The following is a 15,716-nucleotide window of genomic DNA, read 5'->3' as shown; positions in this document are numbered from 1 at the left end:
TCTATTTTCTCTGCTCTATATACTCTACTCTATATATTCTATTCTACTCATACTCTACTCTACTCTACTCATACTCTACTCATACTCTACTCTACTCTATAAACTCTACACTACTCTATATACTCTACTCTACTCTATATATTCTTCTCTATATATACTCTACTTTACATACTCTACTCTATATACTCTACTCTATATACTCTATATATTCTATTCTACTCTACTCATACTCTACTCTACTCTATATACTCTATTGTATTCTACTCTATTATTATTTTCTATTTCCATTCCATTCTACTTTATATATTCTATTCTACTCTACTCATACTCTACTTTACTCATACTCTACTCTACTCTATGTACTCTACTGTATTCTACTCTATTATTATTTTCTATTTCCATTCCTCTCCTCTCCTCTCCTCTCCTCTCCTCCCCATCCCATCCCATCCCATCCCATCCCGCCCGACCCCACCCCACCCCATCCCATCCCATCCCATCCCATCCCATCCCATCCCATCCCATCCCATCCTATCCTATCCTATCCTATCCTATCTTATCATCTGACCTTATCTTACCGTATCATTTCCCTGTATTTAAGATCACATACCGGTACTCCTTGACTTGCAATCATTTGTTAAGTGTCCGTTCAAAGTTACAACGGCACTGAAAAAAAGTGACTTATGACCATTTTTCATACCTACGGCCATTGCATCACCTCCAGGGTCACGTGATCAAAATCCAGACGTTTGGCAACTAACTCATATTTATGACGCTCACAGTGTCCCCCGGGGGGGTGTTACGTGATCCCCTTTTGCGACCTTCTGACCAGCAAAATCCATGGGGAAAAGCCAGATTCCCTTAACAATCGAACGGATAACTTATCAACGGCAGTGATTCCCTTAAAAAAAAAATGGCAAGAAAGAAAGGTCGTAAAATGGAGCAAAAACACCCCCCCCAAATGCCTCCCGCTGGGCTGAATTGTGGTCGCAAGTCGAGGACTAGCTGTACGGCATGCAAAGCTGTCGATCTCTCCGCTCAGCCCAAAAAAATCACGGCGACTTCTTAACTTCAGCATTTTCACACTAAATCCAAGCGCTTGATTTATTGAATGGATATGATGGGATATTTGTCCCTCGTCTTTTCTCAAAAGGTTTATTATTTTCTTTAGTTGAAAGAAAGAGAAATTGGGAAGGAATAAGATGCACAAAGATGAACCTTTCCAAATTAACCCTTCTCTCTCCAGAGCACTTCTGATATAATTTATGCATTTCTAAACTTAACCCATCTGCAAATTCAAGGCATTTTGGATCTTTTGGGGGGGACAAATTTAATCAATGGGCTGACAGACTGAGGGGGTTAATCCCAAAAGGTCTCGGTTTGTGGGTGGGACACCCCCCCCCCAAGAATCTGGGAGAGCAGATTCACAAGTCTGTTTAGAGGAAGGCTTTGTAAGATTGTATAGATTGTGGCGGTATCCATCACAAAGCCTCTCCAGCGAACAGACAGTTATTGGCACCCTTCAGACAGATTAATTGGTTTCCAGAGAGCGAAAGGAGCATCCACCAGATGAAGGATTAGATGGACAGGCCGGCTGATGTGTTTAAGTCAATCTCAGGAGAATTCGCAATGAGACAATTTATTTCAGAGATTGCTCTCCAGGATGGAGGTTGCATGCATAAAATAGCTGGCCTGGAGACATTGTGTAAGTGGCTCTTTACAAAACTTCAGTTTCTTTGTAGGCTTAGGAAGCTTGGCCTTCCTTCCTTCCTTCCTTCCTTCCTTCCTTCCTTCCTTCCTTCCTTCCTTCCTCCCTCCCTCCCTCCCTCCCTCCCTCCCTCCTCCCTCCCTTTCCCTTTTTCCTTTCTTCCTTCCTTCCTCCCCCTCCCTCCCCTTCCCTCCCTCTTCCTTCCCTCTCTCCCTCCTCCTTCCTTCCTTTTTCCCTTCCTTCCTCCCTCCCCCTCCCTCCCTCTTCCTTCATCACCCTCCCTCCTTCCCTCTCTTCTTACTTCCTTCCTTCCTCCTTCCCTCCCTTCCTTCCTTCATCCCCTTTCTTTCCTCCCTCCTCCCGCCCTTCTCTCCCTCCCCCATCCTCCTTCCTTTTTTTCTTCCTCCCTCCCTCCATCCCTCCCTTCCTTCCTTTTTCCCTTCCTCCCTCCCTCCCTCTTCGTTCCTTCGTCCCTCCCTCTCTTCCTTCCTATACTTGTTGAGTGTGTTTTACAACATTAGAGTGTTTCCAACTATACTGTAGTACATGTTCTTCATTTATATCAGTTAGTTCTCAGAATTGATGTACATAAACCACATATATATTCTGAAGCCAAGTCAAAGAGTCTTCAGTGGATATTCAAATTATTAGAAAGTCATAATAGTGGAAGAGAAAACACTTCCACCATTACCGTATTTCCCCGAAAATAAGGCCCTGTCTTATATTTTTTTTGAACCCTGAAATAAGCGCTTGGCCTTATTGCCATGCGCTCAAAAGTCCGATTGGGCTTATTATCAAGGGATGTCTTATTTTGGGGGAAACAGGGTATCTGTCTATCTGTCTGTCTCTGTCTTTCTGTCTGTCTATCTATCTATCTATCTATCATCTATAATATATCTATCATCTATCTATCTTTCTATCATCTATCATCTATCTATCTATCATCTATCTATCATCTATCGTCTGTCTGTCTATCTATCTATCTATCTATCTATCCATCTATCATCTATCTATCTACCTTGGTTTCCCCAAAAATAAGACCCTGTCTTATATTTTTTTTGAACCCTGAAATAAGCGCTTGGCCTTATTGCCATGTGCTCAAAACCCCGATTGGGCTTATTATCAGGGGATGTCTTATTTTGGGGGAAACAGGGCACTTGAAGAAGAAGTCTTCAAACAAGTCCTGAATCTGGGAAACCCAGTTCTTACTTTCTCAGACATCATAATTCATCTTAACTGTCTCCGTGCAGATCGACTACTAGAATATTAATCAGGTTCGAAGGTAATTCTTGTTATGATGCTCTCGGTAGCAGCATCAGGAACGCTTTTGCATATGTACATAATAGATCAAAAACCCAGCTCATAAAAAATGATCCGGCGAGGACCGACAGCGATATCATTACGATGAATTGACTACTCATCGGTCTCCGTTGATTTGGATCCATCGTGCAGCTTTAATCCAATCCCCGTGCGTAAAGTAATTAAACTAAATTCGGAAAACTAACTTGTTCTCAAGTGCGCTAGGATTTTTCTTTGAAAAACCTGCATTCGGCAGCAGATTTAATTTCCAGACGTAACATCTTGTGTGTAGATTTCACCCCGATGAACCCTCCGGTGGAAGGCTGGAGGTTTATTCTTGTTTTACTTTCCAAGTTTACTCCTGGGGTTTACATTTTCTTCTGAAGAAATCATAAGTATCTCAATATTCCTGCCTCTCAAGGTGGTAGAAGCTGTGAATGAAACATCTTATGTATATGCATAAAAGAAAGTAAGTCTAAATTCAAAATGTCACCATCAGGTTTTGAACATTTGATGCTGGAACCCAGAAGGGTTTACAAATGCTTTAGAGGAGCGTTAACCATGGCTTGTCTGTCCCTAATAACAAGCCAGGTAAGAAAGAATATACGATTTGGAGGGAACAAAGAGTGTTTATCACAAGGGAATAGAATAGAAGATCTCCAATGTCCCTTCCAATTCTCTTATTCTGCTAGTTATCAGGGTTCTGATGGATGCCCTAATTAAATCATAAGCCTCGAGCCAAGCTTCAAAAGAAATCCAGTTATTTATTAGGAGCTTCATGTCGGCATGTTCCCAAGTGAAGCCAGCTCTGACCCCACGTAATTTATGGCCCCAATCATGACCCTGGTTCCCCCCTCCCCCCAGATGTGTCATCAGTCACATTCGCCAACGGAGCAATTTCGCAAGTTGTAGAGATCACTCCCCTCCGGCCGCTGTGGATAACCCTGGGAGACAGCCTTGAAAGAGATATGCCTGGAATGTGCTTTTGTTTTTGGCTGCCGTGCTGCTTCATCGTTTTCCCATCCCCCTTGCCTATGGCAACTCGATAGCAGGCCAGGGATGCTTTGCGCATTGACATTAGTATCTGGTCACCATTCTCTCCCACTTCATTGAGATTAATCAGAGTTTAAACTAAATTCTTTAGAGATTGGGGTTGAGAATCTTGAAGTACTTCCAATAAGAACCTGCACCCTGTAGAAGAAAGTCTACCTGTTAGTGTAGAGAATTACACCACTCAATGGAAAAGGTAAGATTTATACTGCTTAAAGTAATATTTTCCCCCCAAAAGATTGCTAGGTAGATAGACTTCCTGATTGTTGGGGAAGGACTGGGAGAATCTGGAGGTGGAGTGAAAAGAGGGATCAGCTTTGAATCTCTACGTAGCCACAAGCAAATTAAGTCCAATCTCCCTTGAATCCCGTGGACCCTTATCCAACTCCTAGCACGTGTTTAGTTGAGAAGATTCCTGTCTGTAGACATGAGTAGCAATAAATCAGTTGAATGGGACCTTCACATGTGGACCTGGTTTTTCATGCATGACATCAATCAATCAATCAATCAATCAATCAGAATAGAGCTGGAAAGGACCTTGGAGGTCTTCTAGTCCAAACTCCTGCTCAAGAAGGAGACCCTATACCATTTCAGGCAAATGGCTGCCCAGTCTCTTGTCCCAAAGGTGCATTTTTTCAAGAGGCAACTGGACTTTCTGGTTTTTCTTTGAAGACGTTTCGCTTCTCATCCAAGAAGCTTCTTCAGCTTTGACTGGATGGTGGGGAATGGAAGGATTTATACTCCTTGCAGACAAAGCTGGTCATTTGCATCTTTTTAGAGGGTCGTTGAGGCCACTTGGAGGTTTATCCGTGTCCTCAAGGTGACCTTAATGACCCACTGACCAGCAAGGAGTAGAAATCTTTTCACTCCCACCATCCAGTCAGAGCTGAAGCTTCTTAGATAAGAAGCGAAACACCTTCAAAGAAAAACCAAGAAAATCCACTTGCCTCTGGAAAAAGCACCTTTGGGACAACCAGGACCTGAATGACTGAGAATCTCCATGGACATGTCCAGCCTCTTCTTAAAAGCTTCCAGCGATGGAGAATCCACAACTTCTGAAGGCAAGTTGTTCCACTGGTTAAAGAATGAATGAGTCCTTCTAATTTTATCTTGTTAGCTAAAGTTGCCCTTTGTCTAAATTAGAGTCAGGGGTGTCCATAAGGGAAGGCTTCCAAAATAAATAAATAAATAAATAAAAAATCAGTCAAGATGGTAACTTAACGTGATCACAGCTGGCTTCCTCTTAACTACTGTCTGCCTTGTTCACCGATCAATATTCTCCCGAGCCATCTGGCAACGGTTAAACTATGAAAGTCAGCCAAGTGTTAAAACAAGTACGAATGTTTTCTATTACCGTGTTTTCCAAACTGGACAATTGTAATATTTGGCTGACTTTGACCATTGCTCTTTGGCTTAAGGACTGTTAACCTTTGGGCTAGAAAGAGATCAGGATCTGTCCAGACACGGTTTTGATTCTCTCAACCTCTGCTCCTTTCTAAAATATGCAATAATAATAATATTAGCCTACAGGAGTGGCCAAAATTGTGGAAACCTTTTGGGAAAAGTGTATTTTTGATGGCTAATAACACTTTTTTTTTGGAGTTTCAAGATAATCCTATTCCACTGCTGGAATATCCTAGGAATAGCCCAGACCTTCACCCAATTGAAAATCTATGGAGCCGATTAAAGAAACTGGTTAGTCAGAAGCGACCCAGCAATAAAACCCAGTTAATAGAAGCATTCATTCAATCTTGGTTTCGCATGTTAACAGCTGCAGAACTAAAAGACTTGGTTCCCTCCATGGGAAGACGTTGTACGGCCGTCATTCATGCTAAAGGTTACCCAACTAAGTATTAACTGACATGGTGATAATTTTTTGTATATCTCGTTTTTTCTAGGGTGATAATTTTTGTATATCTTATTTTTTCTGCGTGTTTCACTTTCCTTCTTTATACTGTAACTGCTATCCTAATAGCAAATCCTTCCTAAAAGTTATTGCATTACATTCTTGCTTCAATTACCTTTCCGTTGATATATAATTTTATGGTACTACTCCCCCAAAAAGTGGTGTTATTAGCTAGTTTTAGAAAATACATTAATAATAAATTTAGAAATTTCCCAAAAAGTTTCCACAATTTTGGCCACTACTGTATTTTAGAGGACAGCTGTTATGAATTCCTGTGAAAAAATATGGAAATATTTGAAATGTATTCTATAAGTACCGGGACGGTGGGATTTCTGTAGGAATCTATATCAAGGATCTAGTCCCCAAATTTGCGGACAACTGATGTATAGGTAGTCCTCGACTTATGACCACAATTGAGCTCAAAATTCCTGTTGCTAAACGAAACAATTGTTTGCTCTTCTTTACTACCCGAGTTGTTAAGTGAATCACTGCAGTTGTTAGATTGGTAACACAGTTACTACAGACAGTTACTACAGACACTAGAGTTACTACAGACAATGCAGTCGTCATAAATGTGAACCAGTTGCCAAGTGTCTGAATTTTGATCACAGGGCCATGCTGCAATGGTCATAAGTGTGAAAAACGGTCCTAAATCACTTTTTTCAGTGCCGTTATAACTTCAAACGGTCATTAAATGAACTGTCGTAAGTTGAGGACTATCTGTCTAGGTGATTTTCTTCCACTGACAGGAATAAGAAGTCTAAATAATAGAGCAATACCCCTTGTGAGATGCTCCTGAATTGGATGAGGAGATTGTGCCGTTATCCTTTTTATTTAAAGAGTAATTAAAATGCACCAAGAGCAGCTGTTTAAAAAGGAAGATTACCTTGGCCCCGAAGAAGTATAAATGAAAAATTCATTCCGAATGAATTTATCCAATTCTCTTTAAAGTCCCAATTAGCCATTCATACAAGCTTTTTATGCATGATTCATAGGACATTCTACATTGTGCGTATTCCTTTTGAAATAGTTTAGATTTACTGTGCAAAATTGCGGAAAGTAGATAGAAATGCCCTTTATAGATATTTGGTCCGTGTTGCCCAGTTGATGGTTTTCTGCATGCCTCTTTTTGACCTCCAAAATAGCACTGAAGAAGGTTTTATGACAGGGCTTAATGGCGTGATCATGATCAATGATTAAAAATAGAACAATATTTAGAATATTGCATAGAATAACTAGAATAAAATTTCCCTTTCCTTTCCTTTCCTTTCCTTTCCTTTCCTTTCCTTTCCTTTCCTTTCCTTTCCTTTCCTTTCCTTTCCTTCCCTTCCCTTCCCTTCCTTTCCCTTCCCTTCCCTTTCCCTTCCCTTCCCTTCCCTTCTCTTCCTTTCCTTTCCCTTCCCTTCCCTTCCCTTCCTTTCCTTTCCTTTCCCTTCCCTTCCTTTCCCTTCCTTTCCCTTCCCTTCCCTTTCCTTTCCTTTCCCTTCCTTTCCTTTCCTTTCCTTTCCTTTCCTTTCCTTTCCTTTCCTTTCCTTTCCTTCCCTTCCCTTCCCTTCCCTTCCCTTCCCTTCCCTTTCCCTTCCCTTCCCTTCCCTTCCCTTCCCTTCCCTTCCCTTCCCTTCCCTTCCCTTCCCTTTCTTTCCTCCTGCCTGTCCTGCCTAGTCCTGTGAAGGGTTGGTGGTTTCTAAATCTCTCAGCAGATATTCAAAATAGTTTTTTTATGCAGCAGATCTAATACATTCAAAGGAAGGCAAACACAATTGACTTTTGTCATGCTTTCTAGTTGAGTCATATTGGTTTAATCATTTTAGCTGGGTTAATCAGATTTTAGCATAGGAGCTGGGAATTTAAATTGTCAGCATATCAGTGAATTCTATTCTCCAAATTTGGAATTAATCTGTTTTGAAATCATTTCTGAAAATATTCCTGGATTATTAATGCAGAAGCGATTATAATCCATGGTTAGGAAAGACAGTAAATTAGAATCTTAAATTAACTCTTCTCTTAATTTGGTGTGAATCTTATCCCTTATGTTCAGACATTTCTCTACAACTGTTAGATAGTAACACCATATATTGCAATAATATCTATTGTCACTTTATTTAAATTAAACAAATGCATTTTATGACTATTGTCTGGCATTGTCGTAAATGTTGAATTGTTGAAACGTTCAGTTGTTGAAACACTGAATTGTTGAAAATGTTTTGGCAGAAATATTTCCCACTTGCGTATTAAATTGAATCTAGGAACTGAATTTGGAAAGAGTTTGTAACGTTAAAACAGGCTGCGTCCCAACATTTGTTAATGATCTATATGTCATCACAATAGAATTCTGGGCTTAGCAGTAATGACAGAAACAAACAGAAGCTGGAAGTATTATACAATGTAAAGAATTTATTACATGTTTTTGGAAAATTGTTTGATGTGTAAATACCAGCTGTTGAGTAAGTTTATTATCAATGTCATCATGGATTATTTGAAAAGAAAAAAAAAGAAAAGATACCAAAACAACTTGCTGTATCTTATTTTCACTAAATAGATTCATATTATTCACTTTAGTAAGTTAGAAAATTCAGTTTCCCATCAGACACATCCATTTTTTGACATTTGACATTTGTGTCAAAATCTGAAATACAGGTAATCCTCGAATTACAACTGTGATTGAGCCCAACGTTTATGTTGCTAAGTTAAGATGTTTGTTAAGATGAGTTTTTTTTGTTTTTTTTTTAAATTTGATTTATATGCCGCCCTTCTCCGGAGACTCAGGGCGGCTTACAATGCGTTAAGCAATTTTGCCCCATTTTACAACTTCCCTTGCCACAGTCGTTAAGGGAACCATTGCAGTTGTTAAATTAATAAGACGGTTGTTAAGTGAATCTGGCTTTCCCCATGGATTTTGCTTGTCGGAAGGTCGCAAAACATGACACTGCAACCGTCATAAATATGAACCAGTTGCCAAGTATCCAAATTTTGATCCCCTGACCATGGACGATGCTGCAACGGTCGTTAAGTGTGAAAAATGGTCATAAGTCATTTTATAAGGTAGGTAGGTAGGCAGGCAGGCAGGCAGACAGACAGACAGATTTATTTAAAATGCTGGAAGATAGATGGATAGATATAGATACATAGATAGAGATGGATAGATAAAATAATTGATATCTAGATAAATCAATAAGATATAGAAGAAGGAGGAGGAGGAGGAGGAGGAGGAGGAGAAGAGGAAGAGGAAGAGGAAGAGGAAGAAGAAGAAGAAGAAGAAGAAGGAGGAGGAGGAGGAGGAGGAGGAGGAGGAGGAGGAGGAGGAGGAGGAGGAGGAGAAGAAGAGGAAGAGGAAGAGGAAGAGGAAGAGGAAGAAGAAGAAGGAGGAGGAGGAGGAGGAGGAGGAGGAGGAGGAGGAGGAGGAGGAGGAGGAGGAAAAGAGAGATTGATAGAGCTCCATCGGAGGAGTTAAAGCTAGTTCTTTTCCAATTAACTGAATGCCAGCTGTTGCCTAGCGTGAGCGAGTTATTTCGGACTGTAAAAGAGAAGGAAAACGGGCAGCTATTAATCAATATTGTAATGAAGCATTAATTGTTTATCCCATCAATTATTAATGCAGGAGCCTCGGGAAACCGTCTCGCCCCCGCCCACCTTCTTTTTTTTTAAAAAAAAAAACAACAATAACAACAACAATCCTCAATCTGTTTGGTCTGAAAAAAATAAAACACCAGAAAACTAATATTATTATTCCTTCTTCTTTTTTTTTTTTTTTTGGCATAAATAACTCCAGACTTGATCCGTTCAGACTTCCTCTGTCTTTAGCCCTTTTTAGCGTTTCCCCGATCATGCTGGTGAATATAAATTTTTATATATTTTTTTAATTTTTTTAATTTTTTTTTTTTTTTGTTATTTCAAGTTAATTCGGAAGCTGGCCCAGCCTATGAATATTAATGTGCACACAGCTGATGTCTCCTGCAAATGATCACATCCATAAACATGAAAACACGGTTAACTTACAGTAATGAGCACGCTCCTGGAATTCAGATCCCCTGCCGGCTTTACAAGTCTAATGTTACATTTAATGCTATAGTCTTCTCTTCTGTCTCATTTTTGGTCCTCTGTTATTAATTTTAGCCTCCTTCCAGAAAGGGGCGCCGGCGTTAACTCCCATCGCGGTGGATGCAAAACACGGCATTATTTTTATATATTTGTCAATATATAGGCTACCTCTTCAATTTGCAACAATTCATTTAGTGACCGCTTGAAGTTACGACGACGCTGGGGAAAAAAAATAGATCAACCGAAGTAACCAGAAAGGCCTTTGTTGACTGCCTGTTATGGATATTAAACCTTTATTATTGCTATTTTGTACATGCTTTATTTGTTTTATTTATATAGCATTCATTTTTTATCAAACGGCGTGTGTCCTGGGTACAGTTCTGTTTAGACAGTCATATTGCAAATCTTTGTTGTGATATTCATCACCGTCATATTGATAATATAATAACGTAATAATATAATAACATTAATTCCGTGTTTCTCCGAAAATAAGACCCTGTCTTATTTTTTGTTTTAACCCTGAAATAAGCTCTTGGCCTTATTGGATGTCTTATTTTGGGAAAAACAGGGTATCTGTCTGTCTGTCTGTCTGCTGTCTGTCTGTCCATCTTTATCTATCTATCTATCATCTATCTATCATCTATTATCTATCATCTATCTATCATCTCTATCATCTATCTCTCTCTTTCTCTCCCTCTCTCTATCTATCATCTCTATCATCTATCATCTCTCTCTATCATCTATCATCTATCTATCTATCTATCTATCTATCTATCTATCTATCTATCATCTATCTATCATCTATCTATCATCTATTATCTATCATCTATCTATCATCTCTATCTATCATCTATCTCTCTCTTTCCCTCTCTCTATCTATCATCTCTATCTATCATATCTCTCTCTCTCTATCTATCTATCTATCATCTCTATCTATCATCTCTCTCTCTATCTATCTATCATCTCTCTCTATCATCTATCTATCTATCTATCTATCTATCTATCTAACTAACTATCTATCATCACCTATCTATCTACCTTGTTTTCCCCAAAATAAGACCTTGTCTTATATTTTTTGAACCCTGAAATAAGCGCGTGGCAATAAACCCGATTGGGCTTATTATCAGAGGATGTCTTATTTTGGGGAAAACAGGGTATCTATCTATCTATCTATCTATCTATCTATCTATCTATCTATCTTGTTTCCCCCAAAATAAGACCTTGTCTTATATTTTTTTGAACCCTGAAATAAGCCCTTGGCCTTATTGCCATGCGCTCAAAAGCCCGATTGGGCTTATTATCAGAGGATGTCTTATTTTGGGGAAAACAGGGTGTCTATCTATCTATCTATCTATCTATCTATCTATCTATCTATCTATCTATCTATCATCACCTATCTATCTACCTTGTTTTCCCCAAAATAAGACCTTGTCTTATATTTTTTTGAACCCTGAAATAAGCCCTTGGCCTTATTGCCATGCACTCAAAAGCCCGATTGGGCTTATTATCAGGGGAATATCTTATTTTGGGAAAAACAGGGTACTTAACACTTAACATCATCTTCTTTAACAACTCTTACTTTACCATTTCCTTTTTTTAAAAAAAATCTCCTCCTTTCTAACTTCTGTTTCTGTTATCTAGCCATTGATAAAATATGTCCCATATAAAAAAATATTCAGTTTCTCCTTTGTCCTTAATACTAAGTGTTAATCTGTCCATTTCTGCACATTTCTAATATTTTCTTAATTACATTCCCTTCAGGCGGGATCTCATCAATTCCCCATTGTTGCGCAAATACAATTCTAGTTGAGGTTAATATATGGAGGATCAAATATGTAGTCTTTTTATCATATTTTTTCTGGATATTAAACCTTTAAACCAGGCTAAAACTGGGCGCGTTTCCAAGAAGAATTTGATAGCGGAAGACAACTGTGGGGTCCTTGGTGCTCTCTGGCCTTGGTTGGCTTTCTTGCCGACATTTTGTTACCAAACTAGGTGATATCATCAGTGCATCAGTGATGATGTTATTTAACTGTGTAATGAAATGTTCGCAAGAAAACAACCAAGCTCATAGAGGACTAAGGACCCCACTGTTTCTTCCATTGGAAACATACCTGTCTTCTCTAAAGCGCGCCACATAGTTAGTTACCTGTTTTAAAAAAAAAATGAAGAGAGCCTAGTATTCATTTAGAACAGGGGTGTCAAACTGGCGGCCAATGGGCCGGAATCGTCATGCGTCAGCTCTGTGAAAGGAAAGAAAGTCACGGTACGTCGCGTGACGGCAACATGACACAGCGAGTTTGACACCCGTGATTTAGAACATAGAATGATAGGATTGGAAGGAATCTTGGATATCTTCTAGTCCATCCCCCCGTTGAAGCAGGAGACCCTAACTTATTTCAGGCAAATGTTTCTTCTTGAAGCTTCCAGTGATGGAGCTCCCACAACTTCTGGAGGCAAGTCATTCCACTGATTAATATTAATTGTTCTCACTTTCAGGAAATTTCTCGGAGTGGTGCAGTGGCCTAGAGGTGGAGCTCTCGCCTCACAATCAGGAGGCTGTGAGTTCGATCCTAGGTAGAGGCAGATATTTCTCTCTCTCTGGGCACAATGAGAATGTATCTGCTGAACAAAACTCTGTACCGGCGACAGGAAGAGCATCCGGCCAGTAAACACTCAGATAGCTCCATTCAGTTGCCCAGATTCCACCCTGCAAGCGATTATAGGGTTGTTAAAAGAAAATGATGGCTGTCAGGTCCTCAGTCCTAAATTGGATGTCTCTATCTTTGATAAGGTTCCATCCATTACTTTTGTTGAACCTCTTTTGGCGCACAGCAGAGTACAACCCGCAACTTTACAAGTGTGTTTCATTTCCTCCCGTCCTCTTGCAGCTACCATCGTGCTGAACGAACTGAACTGGACGGGTGCCTTAGATGAAGTCTTTAAAAAGAACAGAGAGGAAGATCAAAGTCTGCTGTGGCAAGTTTTTGGCAGCGCGACCGGCCTCGCTAGATACTACCCAGGTAATCTGCCATCTTGTTGGGCAATATTCCTTTCATGCCCTTGTCTTCTTCTCTAGACTTGCTCCATGGAAATCAGTTGACATATTTTTAATGGGGTGGCGGGAGGTGGGGGTGTGTGGAAGGGGGCAGATCAGTGGTGAAATTCAATTTTTTTTTTTACTACTGGTTCTGTAGGCATGGCTTGGTGGGTGTGGTGTGGCTTCATTCCCACCCCACTCCAGGGGAAGGATATTGCAAAATCTCCATTCCCTCCCCACTCCAGGGGAAGGATACTGCAAAATCTCCATTCCCACCCCACTCCAGGGGAAGGATATTGCAAAATCCCCATTCCCTTCCCACTCCAGGGGAAGGATACTGCAAAACCCCCATTCCCACCCCACTCCTGGGGGAAGGATATTGCAAAATCCCCATTCCCTTCCCACTCCAGGGGAAGGATACTGCAAAACCCCCATTCCCTCCTCACTCAAGGGGAAGGATACCGCAAAAACCCCATTCCCACCCCACTCCTGAGGGAAGGATATTGCAAAATCCCCATTCCCTTCCCACTCCTGGGGGGAAGGATATTGCAAAATCTCTATTCCTACCTTACTCCAGGGGAAGGATACTGCAATATCTCCATTCCCATCCCCCTCCAGGGGCCAGCCAGAGGTGGTATTTGCCAGTTCTCCGAACTACTCAAAATTTCCGCTACCAGTTCTCTAGAACCTGTCACAACCTGCTGGATTTCACCCCTGGGGCAGATGGATTCTCTCCCTGATGTAATGCTCTTTGAATAGTCAGAAGTCTTAAAAATGTTAAGGGCAAAAGAAGACGAAGAAGAAGAGGGAAAAAAATAAAAATGAAGCTTCCCCGATATTTAATTAACTCCAGCCTCTTCACGAAAAATGAGATGGGATCTCGGATGGAGTCTGGGTTGACATTTTCAAGAAGTGCATTAGCTTTTGTCCGTCGGCTGCCTTCTCCTATATCACGGTCCTAAGAGCAGTTAAGGTGACGCCTGGCAATTCTTGAATCAGCAGGCAGAAAGGCAATTTGGCTTCGTTAAATTGAAAAGTGGCAGGACTGGGTTTTTCTAAAAAATAAGGGGGGTGCTCTACATTATCTCCAGTGTCCCTCGAAGGCTAAACTCATCTACTGGAGCCGAGATTGATGAACGCAGAACAAAAGACTTTGTTAGTTCCATTTAGCCGTTCCTCTCTTTAGTGGAGATGCTGTAGTAATTCATTTAAATCGGGAGTATCTTTTCCATATCTGCAGGCCACTGCCAGTTTCCACTCAATTTATATATATATATTCTAGGAGGCTGATCTAATGTACTTAGTCGAAGAGTCTTTAAAGGGTTTTTTTTAAAAAAAAAATTAAGAAGAAAACATTTATATTCTCCTCCTAACTAAGTCTTTCTGTCTAGCGTGCTGTAGGTCGTAATTGAATTTTCCGGCGTGAATTTGGTTCGAGCAATGATCCACGTTAAACGGAATTGAAGGTTCCTTGGTGATCTCTGAGCTTGGTGGTTTTCTTGGAGATGTTTCATTACCAAACTAGGCAGAATCACAACCCTAATTCTAGCACCTAGTTGGGTAATGAAAGATCTGCAAGAAAACAACCAAGCTCAGAGAGTACCAAGGACCCAACAGTCCTCCTCCTCCTCCCTGCAAACCCCACTCCCTTCTAGCACTGATGATGTTACCTAGTTGGGTAATGAAACGTCTCCAAGAAAAGCCATGAAGCTCAGAGAGCATCAAGGACCTCAGACCTTCTCTTCCTTCTTCCTTGGGTTGGCTTCGGTATGCTCTTCAACAGGAGAATTATGAGATGGGGGCACCGTTGCGAATTCATGTCCTTGGCAAAATGTAAGCAAGTCTCGCAAGGCAGGTCAAGATGCTGGGTGGTTGAGCTCCCCCAGAGGGAAGAAGTTTGGTGGGAACAGGAATGAGATTTTGGAGTCCACCCTGCCTTCTCTGATACTGAGCACTTCGAGGTTTCTGATTTTTTTGAGGAGAAAGATCTAAAGCCGATGGCCGACATTTGTGATTCTCAATTGTATTACTTTGAGTTCTACCAAACATCTTCCATTGAGACAGAAACAACTTCTTTTTCTGATCTCTCTCTCTCTCTCTCTCTCTTTCTCAATCTCTCCCTCTCTTTCTCTCTCTCTCTCTCTCTCTTTCAATCTCTCTCTTTCTCTCTCAATCTCTCTTTCTCAATCTCTCTCTTTCTTTCTCTCTCTTTTGCTGTCTCTTTCTCTCTTTCTTCCTCTTTCCCTCTCTTTTTCTCTCTCAATCTCTCTTTCTCAATCTCTCAATCTCTTTTTTTCTCTCTCTTTCTCAATCTCTATCTTTCTTTCTCTATCTCTCCCTTTCTCAATTTCTCTCTCTTTCTCACTCTCTCTCTTTCTTTCTCTCTTTTGCTGTCTCTTTCTCTCTTTCTTTCTCTTTCGCTCTCTCTTTCTCTCTCAATCTCTCTTTCTCAATCTCTCAATCTCTTTTTTTCTCTCTCTTTCTCTATCTCTCTTTCTCAATCTCTGTCTTTCTTTCTCAATCTCTCTCTTTCTCAATCTCTGTCTTTCTTTCTTTCTCTCTCTCTCTCTCCCTTTCTCAATTTCTCTCTCTCTCTCTTTCTTTCTCAATCTCTCTCTTTCTTAATCTCTCTCTTTCTCAATCTCTCTCTCTCTCTCTCTCTCTCTCTCAATCTCTCT

The 15,716-nt window shown here is 40.5% G+C and overlaps 1 protein-coding gene across 4 annotated transcripts in view; it reads left to right on the top strand.

Moving 5' to 3' along the window:
- The window catches only part of CACNA2D1 (calcium voltage-gated channel auxiliary subunit alpha2delta 1), a 335,884-nt gene that overhangs the window by 204,502 nt on the left and 115,666 nt on the right, over nucleotides 1-15,716 (top strand). For all 4 annotated transcript variants that reach the window (XM_087873415.1, XM_087873413.1, XM_087873412.1 and 1 more), the window contains exon 7: nucleotides 12,890-13,021. In XM_087873415.1, coding sequence (XP_087729541.1) covers nucleotides 12,890-13,021 — 132 coding nt within the window. The remainder of the gene's footprint in view (nucleotides 1-12,889; nucleotides 13,022-15,716) is intronic.

The sequence above is a fragment of the Pantherophis guttatus genome, chromosome 7, assembly GCF_059756535.1.
Source record: "Pantherophis guttatus breed Tessera chromosome 7, ASM5975653v1, whole genome shotgun sequence".
In the NCBI taxonomy this organism is placed as follows: Eukaryota; Metazoa; Chordata; class Lepidosauria; order Squamata; family Colubridae; genus Pantherophis; species Pantherophis guttatus.
The sequence above is the reverse complement of the archived record's forward strand: the minus strand, read 5'-3'. Positions and strand labels throughout refer to the sequence as shown.